Genomic DNA, 18,845 nt, shown 5'->3' on the forward strand with positions numbered 1-18,845 from the left:
ACACACACAGAGAGAGAGAGAGAGAGAGAGAGAGAGAGAGAGAGAGAGAGAGAGAGAGAGAGAGAGAGAGCTGAACATTGAGGAAATCAAGGGTGAAGACAATGTTGATCATGTTTTCAATGTTAGTGACATCATTCACAAAGAATATGTGCCTCCAGGTAGAACAGTAAATAAAGAACAATAACAGGAATTGTTGAAATAGTTGGTAGTTCACATCCAGTGAGTTTGCCTAGTCCTCTGCTGTCCCCCCATGCTCTGCCTTCCCCCTCCCAATGCCACTGCACAACATCCCAGCTCATTTTCAGGGTACTGACTTGGAAGCATCAGTGTTGCATGTATAATTTAAAACTCTACCAGCATGCAGTTTGTTCCATAAAATTTCAGGCAAACTGCCAGATGCCTGCAACTTACTGCCATAATATCTTGGTGCATAGTCTTCTGGCCATCTGTAGGTGCATATTGATCAAAATGCACTGAGCTTGTGTATTTAAGATCCCACTGGTACATGCATTTTGTATCCAGTTGGCAATGCACATGCATTGTGTGAGGCATGCACTGCTTAAACAGATGCACTTTAGCTGCAAGTGTGTGCTCTGCACCACCAAACTGATTGCATTGTATGGTAAAAATACCATGATTCCAGCTGTGCAGCATACAAAATTATTCTGTGGCAGGATTGACTGCAGAATTTAACTGAAAGCCACTGCCTCGATTAATAAGGAACTCATAGTTGTATTTCCACTGACTCATTGTTGGTGAACTCCAAAAGATCAATGTATGGGACATAGTTTTTGTTTCATTGTATTTTATCAAATGACCAGTCAAAATACAAAGTTCAGCAGCAGTGGCTTGGAGGAGGCAAATATGGTGCTGGTGTTTTACAATGCAGTCGAGCATAGTGAGCTTCAAAGGCCATATGTAATATTTGCCGCATTCACACTTAATTCTGTAAACAACTGCCTTGTGCAACCCTGAGTCATCTTTAACAGATCCCAATAGCTTCAAGATTTTGGAAGGAAAACGTAATATTACTTTAATTTTGTGTCCTCTTAATATTCTGCCTATTTTCACTGAAACATTTCCAATATGTACGCAGTAGATACACAGCGGTTTTGAAGGCCCCATCCTCTTCCTTGTTCTGTCATTTGTTTGTCTATCTTGGTGTCTGTATTTATCAGGATGGTAAGAGCTCAGTGGGTTAAGATTTTTAGAATGCCTATCATTTATGTCAGATGTTAGCGAGTAGCAGCTTGTAAGTGTCTGCATGTATCACCAAAAGACTTAAGTTGAGGTGAGTGCTCAGTCCTCAGAATCTTTAATAAAAAAAAAAAAAAAAAAAAAAAAAAGACCACCAGAGGAGACAGAGGACACAATGGTGACACCACCAGATTGTTGAAACACTGATTATTAAATAAAAAGTACATCGGGGGGGGGGGGGGGGGGGGGATGTGAGAGCATGTGAACAATGCTGTAATGTCAGTCCCAAATGTACTGCCAATGAGATGCAATGAGTCCACTAGAGGCACATTTGTAAAAAGCAAAACATCATCAGAGCTGACCAGGTCATTGCTTTTCAGCTTCAGTGACTGATGTCTGTTAATAAAATCGCTAGAACTGTTTGTGATGGGCACATTTGCGTACAATGGGTTGGAGTAAAGTCACTATGTCATAGGTGGCCACTCCAATATTGCTCATTAAAGGATATTAAGGCATCATGCCTTCTTTGCGGATATTGAGCTTTCCGTACAGTCTAGCTCGAACTGAACTATTTGACCTCAGGCTCTTAATGACCTTCTGTGGTAGAGAAGTGTTACATAGAAGTTCTGCTCTCATCACTTGGTTAATAGGACCATTATTGCTCTTATGATATGGTGAGCCACTCAATAAAAACACATTGATGTTATTACTATAATCCTTCTGTGGCAAAAGCACAGTAGCGTTACCTTCATCCAACCCGAGTACGTCACCTTGTAAATTAGGAGAGGGTGACCCTCCCTTAGGCTAGATGTTGCTCTTCAGTTGTATGCCTCTCGTCAACACATGGCAAGACTTCTGACAAAATTTCCTCTGCTAAAATGGAAATGCCGTGTGGCTAGGGCCCCCCGTCAGTTAGAACATTTGCCAGGTGCAAGTCTTTCGAGAGGACGCCACTTCGGCGACTTGCATGTTGATGGGGATGAAATGATGATGGTAAGGATAACCTAACACCCAGTCCCTGAGCAGAGAAAATCTCCAACCCAGCCAGGAATCGAACCTGGGCCATTAGGTATGACATTCTGTCACACAGACCACTCAGCTACCAGGGGTGGACATTTCCTCTGGCTGCAACTTTCAAGGCAGCACACAGCCTGTCTGTTGGGACTGACAAGTCCACTAGTGTCAGTAAAACAGATGTAGGAGCAAAATTAAAACCCCTTGCCAACAAGGATGCAGTCTTGTCATCTATAGATTTCCCCATCAAGTTGATAATATGTTGTCGAACAGGAACTTCTTGTGGCATCCGTGTCCAAATTCAGCCAGTCTCTGCAATCTGCCTTGTTATAGCCTTATTGTGAATCCAGTTCACTTTTGCCCACATCACAGCATCCGGCCTATCCCAAGACGACAACTTCTAAATGCAGATGCCACTGTCCAGTAGAAATGATGGACATTCTAAAGATCATTATGCACCGAGCCCATACAGTCTCAGATGCTGATAAAGTGCAAAAGGACCTGGCAGATCTGCAAACTGTGTTTCTGAACAATGGATATTCATCTCAGCAAGTACAGAGAACGCTACAGATGTACAAATGACAGAACAAGGAAGAGAATGATGCCTTCATGAATAATGCTTATCTACCACACATTGGAAATGTTTTAGCAAAAATAGGCACAATATTGAGAAGACATAAAGTATTATTCCGTCTTCCTTCCAAAACCTCAATGCTATTGGGATCTGTTAAATACAACTTACATTTGTATGAGGCAGATGTTTGTAGGATTCCGTGCAAATTCAGCAGATCTTATATAAGGCAAACAGTGCACGTCATGCAGGGTTGCATTGTAGAACATCAGCGGCCTCCAAGCCAATAGGTCCACTATTGCCGAACACTGTATTTCAACTGGTCATTTGATAAAACACAATGAAACAAAAATTGTGGCCCACACATCAAACCAGTTGAGTTCCATCATCAATAAATAAGTGGAAATATGACTATGTGAGTCCTTGTTAATCAAGACAGCGACTTTCAGTTAAATTCTGCATACAGTCCTTTCATAGGAAACTTTGTGATTTGCATAGCTGGTCATGTTCTGCAATTGTACTGTTCAAAGTAAATTAATTTGATATTGATGAAGTGATCTTTTACTATGGAAGGCTCATGCTGCAGTCCACAGACTCGTAGCAGAAGTGCATGTGCTTTGTCAAATGGATACACCATGCATGTTTTGGTTGGGGTCTTGAAATGTGTCAGCTCAGTGCATTTTCATCAGTATTCATCTGAAGACAGCCTAAAGATCATGGCAGCAAGTTGCAGGTGTCTGGCAGGTCACCTGAAATGTTATGAAACATCTGATGTTGCATATTCTCATTACTCATCAGATTTGTCCCCCTTCAGACTATTTCCTCTTCCCAGAATTAAAAATGTACCTGAAAGGCTCAAGGTTTGATCCAGTTGATTGTATCCAGAAGATTATGACCAACAAACTGAAGAAAATTCCAAAAGAAGACTTCTCAGTGTCTGTGAAGAGGCTCTAAACTTCTGCTAAGCACTGTGTCACAGAAAAAGGATCCTATCTTGATCAAAGAAAACAACTGTAATGAGCATGCCTTTGGTTTCGAACTTGTGGACCACAAATTGCATCTAAACCGTAGGCTCTTTCAGATGATGTAGGGTAGGAAACAGTTATGTAACTTACCTGATATGGTTATTCGTCTTAGGTGGTCTCATAATCTGTTGTCTTGAATGACACTCTTGCTGTTAATTGGTTGGATCAACATTTATTAAAGATTGTGTACTGTGCTTCAGTACATAGTTTTCAATTCCATTACTTTTTTTTAAATTGCAGAATTTGATCAATTCTAGATTAAAAATTTTCTCAGGGCACAATCTACTTTTCCCAAAACCCTCTTAGTACATATCAGTTCTGTTTGCTCTTCCATCATTCAGTAGTGCCTTGGAAACAGTTGTGTAGATGACTGGAAGTAAATGTATGTCTTAGTAATTGTTGATGTAAGTCCTGTCTCCCTTCTTATATGGGGTATGGCTTGTTCCCAATCATCTGGTATTCTTCTATTCTCTCAACAATCTTTAATCAGCTCACAAATAGTTTCAGCTGCCTGCATCCCTCCCAGTTTCTTGGCTAACATCCTATATTCTTTTGGCATTGACATTTTTAGGTGGCCAATGTATTGTTCAACTTGATACAGTGGCAGTGGTTCTGAATGTGTTTCCCCCCTGTGGGTTCGGGGGTAAGAATAGGCCCACGGTATTCCTGCCTGTCGTAAGAGGCGACTAAAAGGAGTCTCAAACGTTTTGGCCTTGTGAGATGGTCCCCTAACGGGTTTGACCTCCATCCTTCTAAATTTTCCGAAGAGCGAGCCGATTGGGGAAGGGCGCCTTACAAGGAGCGATGTGTCCATCAAGCATTACCATCTCTAGCCAGGTTTGTCGTCATCGCTTAGCAGTCCCGCTCACCTACCATCTCTTGGGCGTGGATTTGTTCTTGGGTGCGGTCTCTTGCAGTCTGCTATGCTGTGCCGCTTTATGCGCCAATGACGATATTGGACTACATCACCTGAAATCCAGCACGGTAGCCAGTCCGTTGTGGTGGGGCCGCCATGTACCCTGTTGGTTGTAGGCCCCTGACTACACAGGGATCGCTCTGCTGATGCCAGCGCCGTTAACTCCCCACGTATGCCAAGGAGTAGATGCCTATCTTCTTGGGGCATTGGGACTCCCAGCAATGGCCACCCTGCCAGGTGGTCGTTGCTGAGGCTGGGTGGCGCCCATGGGGAGGGCCCTTGGTCGGAGTAGGTGGCATCAGGGCGGATGACCCGCAATGAAGCGTGGTACATCATCTCTTGCTGGTGGCCAGCCGCCAGCAGTCTCTAAGCGTTCCAGGGCTCAATACAACGCAACTACATATGACCCCAAATCGTTCCCCTCCCTGGCTACACCATGGGAGGAACGAAAGACTAAGGATGCCAGCGAACCATACTCGCCCCGCTACCTGGTGTGTACGAGAGCTGATGGTGAATCCTTTACATCCATGAAGCCTCAGTTCTTCGTCGAGCACTTAGAGGACAAGTTCGGGGAGGTGGAGGGCTTGTCCAAAATACGCTCGGGCTCGGTTTTGATCAAATCGGCGTCCTCCGCCCAGTCCCGCCGGTTACTCGATTGTAACAAGCTGGGGGATGTTCCGGTTACAATCACGCCCCATAAGAGTCTTAATATGGTCCAGGGCATAATATTCCATCGGGACCTTCTATTGCAGTCCGATGACGAGCTTCGCGCCAATTTAGAGCGGCGAGGTGTTCACTTCGTCCGGCGCGTACATCGTGGTCCAAGGGATAAGCAGGTTGCCACCGGTGCCTTCATCTTGGCCTTCGAGGGTGATACTTTACCTGAGAAGGTCAAGGTGATGGTCTATCGTTGTGACGTCAAGCCATATATCCCTCCCCCGATGCGGTGCTTTAAGTGCTGGAAGTTCGGGCATATGTCTTCCCGCTGTACTTCCGGCCTCACATGTCGAGATTGTGGACGCCCATCACATCCCGATACTCCATGTGCTCCGCCTCCCATCTTTGTAAACTGCGGAGAGCACCACTCACCTTGCTCGCCGGACTGCAGGATCTACCAGAAAGAGCGCAAAATCATGGAGTATAAGACCCTGGACCGCCTGACATACACTGAGGCCAGGCAGAAGTTCGAACGCCTCCATCCTGTTCGAATGCCTGCCTCTTACGCCGCGGCTACTACTGTTATGGCCCCATTAGCTCTCCCTCAGACTGCCAACTCTCAGAGCCGGAACGCTACACCTGCCCCCTTGATGGTGGGGGGCACTTCACTCCCTGCTGCTCCTGCACTACCTGCCTCAGGAGCAGCAACCCCCCAACCATCGGGGACATCAGTCCCCACTTCTAAGCTGGGGAAGCCTCAAACTTCCCCTGCTCGAATAGCACGGAAAGGGTCCCTTGGGTCCCTTCCTTCCCAGGTTTCCGTCTCTGGGAAGGGTGACGTCAGCCAATGGAAGAAAAGCAGACCAGCGGCTGATCGCAGGGCTTCCCGCTCCTCCTCCGTCCCGGAGACTGACTCGCTGGAGCCCTCCCAGCCAATAAAACCCAAGGACCAGAGAGACAAGACGAAGAAGAAGACCTCTAAGGCCAAGGACCACGCGGTGGCATCCACCCCACTGCTCCCTACAGGCTCTGCGTCCGGGGATAAGGTGGAGATCCGGGCGTCCGCTGAGGACCTGGATCTCGCCGGACCCTCAGACGCCATGGAAGCAGATTGTACTGGTCCTCCATCGGTGGCAGCAGGTGACCCAGTGGCGTGATCTGCCTCCTCGGCCCCTTCACACCTTTTTTGGACATGGACAAAGCAATACTCCAGTGGAACTGCAGCGCTTTTTTCCACCACCTTGCTGAGCTTCGCCAACTCATCAGCAGTCACCCTTTCCTCTGCATTGCCCTACAGGAAACTTGGTTTCCGGCAATGCGGACCCCTGCCCTACGTGGGTATCGGGGTTATTACAAGAACCGGGCAGCTTATGAGAGGGTATCTGGTGGAGTCTGCGTCTACATCCTTAACTCTGTCTACAGCGAATGTGTACCTCTTCACACACCTTTAGAGGCTGTCGCTGTAAGGATGTGGACGCGTCAGCCTATTACTGTCTGCAGTTTGTATCTTCCGCCAGATGGTGATGTCTAGCGTCATGTGTTGGCTGCATTGATAGCACAACTGCCTCCTCCTTTTGTGTTACTGGGCGACTTTAACGCCCATAACCCCCTGTGGGGTAGCGCCGCGATTACTGGCCGGGGTAGAGATGTCGAGACTCTTCTCTCGCAGCTTGACCTCTGCCTCTTAAACACGGGAGAGCCGACACATTTCAGCGTCGTCCATGGCACATTTTCGGCCATCGACCTTTCTATCTGCAGCCCCGGACTTTCACCATCCATCCACTGGAGTGTCCATGACGACTTATGTGGTAGTGACCATTTCCCCATCTTTCTGTCACTACCACAGCGTCACTCTTCTGAACGCCCCTCCAGATGGGCTCTGAATAAGGCTGATTGGGGCTCGTTCTCCTCTCTCGCCACTATCGCACCTCCTTCCCCTGACACCATTGATGCGGTGGTTCAGTCGGTCACCACCGGCATCGTTTCTGCGGCGGCATCTGCGATTCCCTGTTCATCCGGGTCCCCTCGGAGGAGGACTGTGCCTTGGTGGGCGCCCGAGATCGCAGAGGCGATTAGAGATCGCCGGCGGGCTCTTCAACGCCATAAGCGGCACCCGTCCTTGGAGAACCTCATCGTTTTTAAACAGCTCCGTGCCCGTGCCCGACGCCTTATTCGCCAACGGAAGCAGGAGTGCTGGGAACGGTATGTTTCCACCATTGGCGTCCGTACCTCTGCATCGCAGGTTTGGGCTAAGATTAGGCGACTCCATGGCTATCAGCCGCCTGTCTCTGTCCCTGGGCTTTCGCTGAATGGAGTGGTGTGTACTGACTCCGACACGATTGCGGACCGGTTAGCAGCGCATTTTGCTCAGTGTTCCGCATCTACGAATTACCCACTGGCCTTCCGCTCCCGGAAAGAGCGGTTGGAAAGTTGGAGGCTTTCCTTTCACACGTGCCACGCGGAGTCGTACAATGCTCCTTTCAGCGACTGGGAATTCCAGAGTGCCCTATCTGCTTGCCCTGATACGGCTCCTGGGCCAGACCGCATCCACAGCCAGATGCTGAAACACCTCTCTGTGAATTGCAAGCGACGCCTCCTAGATGTTTTCAACCGCATCTGGGTTGAGGGTGTGTTCCCGTCTCAATGGCGAGAAAGCATCGTCCTCCCCGTGTTGAAACCTGGCAAGAACCCGCTGGAGGTGGACAGCTACCGCCCCATAAGCCTCACCAACGTTCTTTGCAAGTTGCTAGAACGTATGGTGAGCCGGAGGTTGAGTTGGCTCCTCGAGTCTCGAGGCCTTCTGGCTCCGTCTCAGGGTGGGTTCCGCAAAGGCCGCTCTGCCGTCGATAATCTGGTCTCCCTAGAGTCTGCCGTCCGTACAGCCTTTGCACGCCGCCAACATCTGGTTGCCGTCTTCTTCGACATGCGGAAGGCGTACGATACGACTTGGCGATATCACATCCTGGCCACACTTCATGGGTGGGGTCTTAGGGGCCCGCTCCCGATTTTTATTCAGAATTTTCTGTCGTCTCGTTCCTTCCGCGTGCAAGTTGCTGCGTCCCATAGTTCCTCCCGGGTCCAGGAGAACGGGGTCCCACAGGGGTCTGTCCTCAGTGTCTCCCTGTTTTTAATTGCGATCAATGGGCTCGCTGAGGCGGTGGGATCGTCCGTCGCAGCTTCGTTGTATGCAGACGATTTCTGCCTCTACTACAGCTCCGCTGGCATTGCAGTTGCTGAGCGCCAGCTGCAGGGCGCTATCCACAAGGCGCAGTCGTGGGCTGTAGCGCACGGCTTCCAGTTTTCGGCCGCTAAGACCTGCGTTGTGCATTTCTGCCGGCGTCGCACGGTTCACCCTGAGCCACGCCTTTACCTTGACGGTGAACCTCTTGCTGTGGTAGAGACGCATCGGTTCTTGGGACTGGTATTTGATGCCCGGTTGACTTGGCTGTCTCATATTAGGCAGCTTAACAAACATGCTGGCGGCATTTAAACGCTCTCCGTTGCCTTAGCCACACCGGATGGGGTGCCGATCGGTCCACCCTTCTCCGGCTGTATCAAGCGCTGATCCAGTCCCGCCTTGATTATGGGTGTGTGGCTTATGGTTCGGCGTCGCCATCAGCGTTGCAATTGCTGGATCCCATCCATCACTGCGGGATCCGACTCGCCACAGGAGCATTTCGGACAAGCCCTGTTGACAGCTTACTTGTGGAGGCTGGTGTTCCTCCATTGCGGATCCGGCGCGACCGACTTCTGGCCGCTTATGCTGCCCACGTTTGTAGCTTGCCAGGGCATCCCAACTACCGTCTCCTGTTCCCGCAATCGATCGTCCATCTTCCAGACAGGCGGCCCCGGTCAGGGTGTACGATCGCGGTTCGCATCCGGGCTCTACTGTGTGGGATTGAGTTTTTTCCTCTCCCGCCTGTTTTCCGGGCCAATCTCCGTCTGCCCCCTTGGTGTGTGCGCCGACCATGCATTCGGCTGGATTTGGCACAGGGTCCGAAAGACTCGGTCCCTCCTCCGGCCCTCCGGCCCTCCGCCGCCGCTTTGTTGCTCTCCTTGCCGAGTTTCCCGGATCTGCCGTGACCTATACCGACGGTTTGATGGTCTCTGGTCGCACTGGTTACGCTCTTACTCTAGAGGATCATTGTGAGCAACGGTCGCTGGCACCCGGGAACAGTGTATACACTGCCGAGTTGGTTGCCATCTATCGCGCCCTAGAGTATATCCGCTCCCGCTCAGGTGAGTCCTTTGTCATCTGTAGTGACTCCCTGAGTGGTTTACGAGCTCTTGACCAGTGCTTTCCTCGTTCCCGTCTGGTGAGGGCCATCCACGAGTCGCTCCATGCTCTTGCCCGTTGCGGCCGCTCCGTGGTCTTTGTTTGGACCCCAGGTCATGTCGGCATCCCGGGCAATGAGCGGGTTGACACGCTGGCTAAACAGGCAGTGAGTTCACCGGCTCTGGAACTCGGCCTTATGGAGTGTGATCTCCTGTCGCTTTTGCGCCAGAAAGTGCTTGGTGCCTGGGGTGACGAGTGGCGCACCCTGCCCACGCCCAACAAACTTCGGGCGGTGAAGGAGACGACCCGTGTGTGGCGCTCCTCCATGCGGGCCTCTCGGAAGGACTCTGTCGTCCTCTGCCGGCTGCGCGTTGGCCACACGTGGCTGACGCACGGCCATTTGTTGCGCCGGGAGGACCCACCGCTATGTCGCTGCGGGGCAGCTCTGACGGTGGTCCACATTTTGGTGGACTGCCCGCTTTTAGCAGGACTCAGGCAGACGTTTGCGCTGCCTGATACCCTCCCTGCCCTTTTATGTGATGACGATGCTATGGCGGACCTCGTGTTGAGTTTTATTCGGGCAGGGGGTTTTTATCGTATGATTTGAGTGTTTGTCCTTTTATTTCCTGTATTGACTTGGGCCTTTGGCCTGTGGTTTTAAACTGTGGGTTTTAATGTCATTTGGTGGTTGGCTTTTCCTTATTTTCATGGTCGGCCAACCACCTTCACACTCGGTGCGATCTTAGTTCCGTTTGTCTGGTCTTTGTCTGCCTTTCTTGTATTGTGTCGTCCCTTCTCTGTTCTCCGTTTTTAACGACTGACAGTTTTTATTTCGTGTGATTTTATCGTGGAACAAGGGACCGATGACCTTAGCAGTCTGGTCCCTTCAATCCCACACCCAACCATCTGAATGTGTTTTCCTTTTGGAAGTGTCTGAAAATTGTCGTGTTGGTTCCTCACAATTTAAAGACACTTGAACTATTTTTGTTGTAGCTCACAGTTGCTTTTGTTGTTGGTAATCAGTTTGACTGTTGATATTTGAAGGAAAGGCTCATTGGATTGTACCCTGTTATTTTTCTTCAAAAATTTTGTATAAGTCCCTAGTGTTTTGTCTGAAATTTGTGTCTTTCTTCTAATAGTTCTTTGTCATATCTCCACTTCTCTGTTGTAATAATTTTTGTTATTTGTTTTCTTCTCTCAGTGAATGTGTTCATCACACTCTTTTCGCAGGAGTTCCTTTCCCCCCCCCCCCCCCCCCCCCCCCATGTTGTCTACGCTGACGCTTTATTACGTATGTTGCCCAGCTGTATGTTTTTTATTCATCTTGGAGGGTGTTCTTCTTTCACTGCTTCTATCATTGCTTCCCTGATCTCATCCCAATTTCCCATCTTGTTTGTGTGAAGGTTTTTAGCAAATTTGCTAATGTCATCTGACAAAAAAGTTTTGTTTTAATTCTGTAAACTTTTTTAAATTTTGTGATTTGATCTTTCAGATTGAAATTTTGCTTTTATTTTTGTTAAAAAGTGGACCTAGTCTGTGCCTAGTCCCTCTACATTCATGATTTCTCTATCTTTTGTTTCATCAGTGCGACATGATCCAGCTGATAAGAGTCTAAATGTGTATTATGAGGAGACCAGGTCTTTCTCCTTGGTAATTTTCTGAAAACAGTCATACAATGAAGGCTTCTATAACTGGATATGTTAACTATTGGTGAGTCTTCCAGGTTGTGGGGTTCTGGTCCACAAAAATTTCCATTCTTCATCTTCTGTCCAGAGGTGCAATAGAGCTATCAGAGGTGCTCCCGCTTCTGATGAGTTTTGCCAAATGGAAAAGATTGACAGATTTAAGTCAAATCGTCTCCAGAAGATGATGAGCCTTTCTCTTTTCTTTTTGGTGCATTTGTGTATGGTAAAATTTTCTCCTATTTCCTAGTATTTCTGTTCTCTACCATGCTGAGTGGTTGTCTCCTACATGTAGTTTTGTGTGATACTTTAGTATTTTTTGATGTCTCATTTTCTAGTGGCTCCCAAAATTGTTTGACTTTTTCTAGTTTTATTTTTTTTTCTGTTGTCATAGTTTGTAGGTGCATGTGCATTTGCGCTGAAGAGCCAAAGAAACTAGTACACCTGCTTATATTGTGTAGGGCCCCTGCGAGCCACACAGAAATGTCACAACATGACATGGCATGGACTTGACTAATGTCTGAAGTAGTGCTGGAAAGAATTGACTCCACGAATCCTGCAGAGCTGTCCATAAATCCATAAGAGTATGAGGGAGGTAGAGATCTCTTCTGAATAGCATGTTGCAAAGCATCCCAGGTATGTTCAATAATGTTCATTTCTGGGGAGTCTGGTGGACAGCAGAAGTGTTTAAACTCAGAAGAGTGTTCCTGAAGCCAGTCTATAGCAATTATGGACAAGAGTGGGTGTTGCACTGTCCTGCTGGAATTGCCCAAGTCCGTTGGAACACACAATGGAGATGAATGGATGCAGGTGATCAGACAGGATGCCTACGTACATGTCATGTGTCAGAGTTGTAGCTAGATGTATCACGAGTCCCATATAACTCCAACTGCACTATCCCCACACCATTACAGAGCCTCCACCAGCTTGAACAGTCCCCTGCTGACATGCAGGGACCATGGGTTCATGAGGTTGTCTCCATACCCATACATGTCCATCCGCTCGGTACATTTTGAAATGAGACTCATCCAATCAGGCAACATGTTTCCACTCGGCAGTCATCAAGAGTACATGAGGGGGGCCTATGGCTCCAAAAGCCCACATCAATTATGTTTCGTTGAATGTTTCATACGCTGACACTTGTTGATGACCAAGCATTGAAATATGCTGCAATTTGTGGAAGGGTTGCACTATTGTCTGTTGAATTATTCTCTTCAGTTTTCGTTGGTCCCCATCTTGCAGGACCTTTTTATGGCCACAGCAGTGTCAGAGATTTGATTATTCACCAGATTCCTGACATTCACGATACACTTGTGAAGTGGCCGTAGAGGAAAATCCCCACTTCATTGCTGCCTCAGAGATGCTGTGTCCCATCACTTGTGCACTGACTATAACAGCATGTTCAAACTCGCTTAATTGTTGATAACCTGCCATTGTAGCAGCAGTAACTGATCTAACAACTGTGCCACACACTTATCTTATATAGGCTTTGCTGACTGCAGTGCCGTATACTGCTTGTTTACATATCTCTGTATTTGAATAATCATGCCTGTACCAGTTTTTTTGGTGCTTCAGTGTGTGATGGTTTGTGTTCAGTTCTGTTTGACTATGAAAGCTGTTCCAAGCATAATGACTCTCGGATTATTCTGTATGGGCATTTTCACTTTTCAAATCCTGTAGACCAATGTTTCAAATTAGTTCTCATCTCTGTATTTGGGTTGCAGAAGTACTAGTATGAATATATTGTGTATGATTAATACATGTGTCAATTGTTTCCCAGTGTTCAGTAAAGTGGTGATGTTTAGTATACCTGACAGTTTAGATTATTTTTTACATGATGTTCTAATCCCTACAGAATCGAATGACCTAGTTGCATCACTGTTCCCAGTGATGAAAGATTGATTAGCTCGAGGAGTACTTTTCAGTTCAATGTTTGCCATCATGCCTTGGATAAAAGTAAATTAGGAAGAGATGTTTAACCCCTTTGTGGGATGTTATATTTGTTTTCAAATTGTCAGATGGAGTCCAACAGGCTGCCCAGTGTGGGAACAAATTCCTATTGCAGCCAACCACTTTTGTAACAGATGTTGCTGGATTTTTGCAGCTACCATCAACATGAAAATTAGGGATGGGCAACCTTTGGTGACCTGCAGGCCTGATTCACATACTCATTTAAGCTTGCAGATTGTCTTGTCACGTGGCGTGACTGCATTGCTCCTAGCATGTGAAGTCAAAACTGTAGTGCCTGCAACTTCAGTGTTTACTGGCTAATGCACTGACATGAATGGCAACAATAAATTTTCCCTCAGAGTACACATTTTTGAGACTAAACTCATATTATCTTAACCTCATCTTCAGATGTTTACATTTATTTATGCCTTTTTGTTTATGTTTTGTAGTAACTGTCTTAAAAACTTTCCTTGCAAATTCTGCAGTGCCATTAATCAAGAAATAATGTTGTCAACATGTAAATAAAAGTAAACATCTGAAAATGGGAAGTCTGCCATCTTGAGATGTCATCAGGGAAAAATAAACACCTATAACGGCAAGTGGTTGTAGCTAATTAATTATAAATTATCTTCAATTTAATAGTTGCAGTGTTCTGATATGTCTGCAATGGACAAGAATTATTTACTAATGTTAATAAGAGACAGAACAGTAAAACAAAATAAAGCAGTGAAGCAGGCAATCCCAGTTGACAAGCAATTAGGAGAAACTTTGCAGTTTTTGGCTACAGGCATATCTTCAGACGCTTTAAGCAAGGCCATCATTACTTCTATTATTTTAAAAATCTAAATCACTTTAACTTTGCATAAATCAGCTGTACAATATAGAAGCCAAACTGCAAAAATGTGAACAGCATAATGGCGAATTGTCAAAAAGGTAATATTCACCCTCACATGCTCAATATGTACTGATAATACTGAGATTATTTTGGTTTGTATCAGTATTGTTCATCAGTATTACAAGTTGTTAGCACTATATGAGATGATCGCAACTGCTCCTTCCCATGACAGCAGAGATCGCTGAAACATCTCCAGATTTTGTGGCCAATAAGAAAGCAGTACTCATGTAGTGAGTAATGTCAAAAATGTGTCCCAGATGCCAGATGGAGTACAGTGCGAGCATCCCTTGCCCCCCCCCCCCTCCCCCCTCCCCTCCCCCTGGTTCACATAGCATCATAGCATTCTACATTTGATTGATACATAGATACATAGATGTTAACATAATGAAAGACTACTGCTGATTCGCTGATACTGGTTAATGACATTAATATGTTGCCAACTGACAGCTAATAACATAGAGATGCTTATGTTGTGAGTGAGTACTACGGACTGACTATAACACAATGTCTGCTTCACAATAATTAAATCAGGACTGCCTTACACTGGCTAACACCATAGGGATGTTGACAATTTAGCGTTGGGCATGAACTGACTGCACTGTTATCTTCCACAACTATTTATAAATGTGCGGAAGAATAAAACTCTGAATCTGTTATCATATATCCAGAGTATCAACAGTGACAGGCAGAAGTTGACCTGACAGCAAGAGGGAAAGTTTATACATGCATTGTGTTTCTTGACACATCACTGTTTCTTCATTTTGATTAATGGTTTAGTGGCAACCCCGATGGCAGCCATATTGGTGTTATGATTTTTTTTTCTGTTTGTACTGCAAACTGAAATAAACAAACATCACATACAGGTTGCTTTTATTACTCAAACAACAACAACAAATCATCTTAAAAATCAAATGGAGCATTGGACATTAGTGATGCTAATATAGACAGAAGAGTTTACATTTGGGTATGTACTAATGGGGTCTTTGTTATCTGCCAAAAATTAAACATAATTAGATGTCAAGGGTTTGGAAAACAGTGTATAATATTCAAGGAGTAAGAATCTCTCAGGATCATAGAAAAAGGAAATGATAACATGACATAAATACACTAGTACATAAACAGAAGGTGAGTAGTGCAGTTTCAAAGTTCATATGATGTGTTAGAGGTAAATATAGGAAGCCAATAAATATTTGTGTAAATAGTAACAAACAGTTGCAAAATCACATCCAAACTTTTGTTACCTCTTTAACTTTTTGGTTACAAACTGGACCTCTCTCATCTACTTGTACAAGCTGTACTCATTTTACATGATGCAGCAGTCTGTGAAGGTTTGAAAAATTTAATTGAGTAATGAGTATTGCTGAGAAATTAGAGGAATGCTGTATGTTATTGGCTCCAAAGTGAAATGAAAGTTTGTGTCACAAGTTGGGTTGTAAAACTACAATTTATTCATTAAGGGACGACTGTATTGTAAACTTCAAGGTTTGATTGGCTAAAGACTGTTATGTGTTAGAAGATTAATTGATTTGCGATTATTAAAAATATTTTCATATAGTGCTTGTTCTGTAAACTCTATTCAGTAAGTGTAAAATATTGCTCTGTACTCAGTATGCACGATTAGTATTCCAATACTTGTTGATGCAGAGTATACAAATGTGAGTGTAGAGCAGTTTTTGTATAGTAAAACCACATTGCAAGATCCTACTGTGTTGTGAAAGTGTGCAGTTACTATAGGAAAGTGAAATTTACTTTTCAGATGGTTTTGCCCTGCAGTGTAGAGTGAAAAACAGACCATATGACATATTTGGGACATGGTTCAGTGATCAGTATTTATTATCAGGTGATCTTCACTGGCTTGCACACTTAGTCAGTACATCTGTCCTGTGGTTGAATAAAGCATCCCAAGAAGCAAATTCTGAACATGTCCCAATCACAAGCAAGTTGTATGCATTCTACAACCCCAACTCCAGCTCTGTCCGAGCGATAATGGTAGCCAACTGTTTGGCGCCTTCACCAACACAGGTTAATAATAGTAACCAACAGTCTCCAATGGATAACATTCAAAAATCACTAAATAATGAAAAAAGAAACCCATATCCATCAACCAGTGAGATGAATGGATCACCGCTGTTATACAATGGAAATCTTGAAGAAGATCCACCTGAATCACTAATTCAGGTTTCATCATGTTTACAGTATGTACTAATATACAGTTACTATTTAATACTTGAGTATATTTTCTCTGTATTCAGTGTGGATGTAATTGTTTTTAAAGGTTAGCCTATTATTATTAAATAATTCTTTCAGGGCAAATTCCCTTGAAGGTGCCTTTTTAAATTGGCGTCGAAGAAGTGATATTGTTGATTATCCATGTTCCATTCAGTATAATTCAGACTACAGAAGGGTGGAAACACAATGTGGAAGATCTAGCTATGATTGCAGTAATGGTGGTAGAGAATATGGACTTTATGAAAGTGGTAAGTTTTCAGTATTTTGTTACTTACATGGATGGTCATTTCTTTGAAGAAAAGTTACATTTTTAAGAACAGAATGATAAAGAGTTAATCCTCTGCTATCATTTATTTATATTGAAACTATTTTGTATTAGACCATAACTTATTTGCATTTTTTTCATATTTTCATGTAAGACACATTCTGTCAGCTCTATTTAGTGAGTGTAGAACATTAGTCTGAATTTAGTATGCATGATTATTATTCCAATTCACTTGTTGATGTGAAATGTACAGATATGAGCTTAGGGCAGTTTTTGTAAATTAAAAACACAGTGCAGGTCCAGAAGCTTAACTTTTCTTTTAGCCTTTCATGTTGTAGTAAACAATGCATTTATGAAGCAGAATATTACATTTATATGCTACTTGTCCTATGTGGTGGTAACATTCGAAAACAAATCTGCTTTTTTTTTGTAATCTAACATGAAGTTAATATTTTTTTTAAAAAAATCTACTCTGAAGTTGCAGGTTCAACGTTGTGAAAGTAAATTACTGATTGTATATTGGTTTAATAGAAGAACTCACAAAATAACACCAGTCATAGCACTTGTTTCATATCTAGTTCTTGGCTTGACCGATAGAGACAGAATAGGGACTTCTGATATATGAATACCATTTTTTATTCGTTCATCATCATAATGAGTTGAAAAGAAAAATGCCATGGAACCAAAAATTTCTGCGCACATAGTGCCTTTGGACGGTATATGACGGTACACGAGCAATCCACACCATGAGACATGATTGCTTGCTTGTTTACAGACTTTATTTGCAATTGATGCAATGTCATTTACCTCCAGGCTACCTTCAGTAACTAAAAAACCCAAGTTATACCATTTTGGATTTCATATTATATTTTTATATTTTTAAACGATAAATGTTGTATGTTGTAAAAATTGATTTATTGGCCAGAAGGTAGAAAGGGTAGACCACATCCAAACTGATCATAACAACACAGCAATGTTTTGTGATTACCATTCCTTGGATTATAAAATCTTCCATTGTACGAAAGTGCAAATCATTTTGTATCACTTTTTGCTTTTACAGACAGGGACACAATAGATGGAACAGATGAAAATGCTTCCGAAAATTCTGAGGCATCAATGGAAGCAGAAGAATGCATGAGCGAAAGTGATGATTTAGCACAACAACCAGAAAAATATTTAATATTTACTACTGGCTCCAAAACTTATACTCCACATTTAATAGGATTCAAACGGATTACGTCAGTTTCGTTTCCTCAGAAACTGGATCCTGGACCATCGCTGAGAGAACGAATAGCTGCAAGAGCTAGAGAAAAGGAACTCAGGAATGCTGAAGTGCCCATACCAGAACCTAACTGGCTTGACTATAATGAGGTTGCTCACAAATTTGACAAAGTAGACCATGTTATTGATCTTCATGGCCATATTATAGGAATGGGATTATCACCAGATCACAGGTGAGTATTTCATTAACAAACTGTGAGTTACTACCATTGTCGCCTTCCATTCAAGTGTTGAGATGGACTGTAACTATTATTTGGAAAAAAGGCAACCTTTGGATGTAAATCCAATAACCCTTAAAAGGCCAGGTTCTCATTCCAATGAACAAAAAGTAGGCAAAGTTTGCAAATTTTTTGGAGACAATGAAAAGACATACAAAGGATCTGTTTGGGAATTATGACTGATCATACTTTCGACTTTATTTTAGAAGAAAAAAATGGCACCTATAATTATCATTTGATCAAGGGTTCTTACTACATTAAATTTATGGAAGCTTTTACATAACCACAATGAAATAGCCTTAAATTTAATGATATGGTGCTAACTTAAACTTTGAGTTTGGATTTTTGGGAATTTCCTCTTTATGGCTTTACAAAAAATAGTTTATACTAAAAGTTTCATATGTTATAGGTATAACCTACTATAAAAAGTGGTTAGAAGTTCATAGGTTGAATAGTTTTTATTTTATGCTGCACGGAGTTTCGACAAATCATTTCTCAAGAAAAACCCGTGTAAAGTTGAGGAAAACTTTTATATGTATTTATTAGTTAAATTTGCATAAAAACTAGGTGGTGTGATATATTTTTGATGTTGCTAAACATGAATTTGAATTTAGATTTTCAAAATTCAAACTCGCTAATTCAATACAGTGGACAAAAAATTATGTGTTG

General features: G+C 44.0%; 1 protein-coding gene across 1 annotated transcript in view; it reads left to right on the forward strand.

The window, feature by feature from the left end:
- LOC126271996 (F-box/WD repeat-containing protein 5) overlaps positions 1 to 18,845 on the forward strand; it is a 91,266-nt gene that overhangs the window by 56,377 nt on the left and 16,044 nt on the right. The window contains exons 5-7 of the mRNA XM_049974479.1: positions 15,940 to 16,378; positions 16,491 to 16,660; positions 17,738 to 18,131. Coding sequence (XP_049830436.1) covers positions 15,940 to 16,378; positions 16,491 to 16,660; positions 17,738 to 18,131 — 1,003 coding nt within the window. The remainder of the gene's footprint in view (positions 1 to 15,939; positions 16,379 to 16,490; positions 16,661 to 17,737; positions 18,132 to 18,845) is intronic.

The sequence above is a fragment of the Schistocerca gregaria genome, chromosome 5 (assembly GCF_023897955.1).
Source record: "Schistocerca gregaria isolate iqSchGreg1 chromosome 5, iqSchGreg1.2, whole genome shotgun sequence".
In the NCBI taxonomy this organism is placed as follows: Eukaryota; Metazoa; Arthropoda; class Insecta; order Orthoptera; family Acrididae; genus Schistocerca; species Schistocerca gregaria.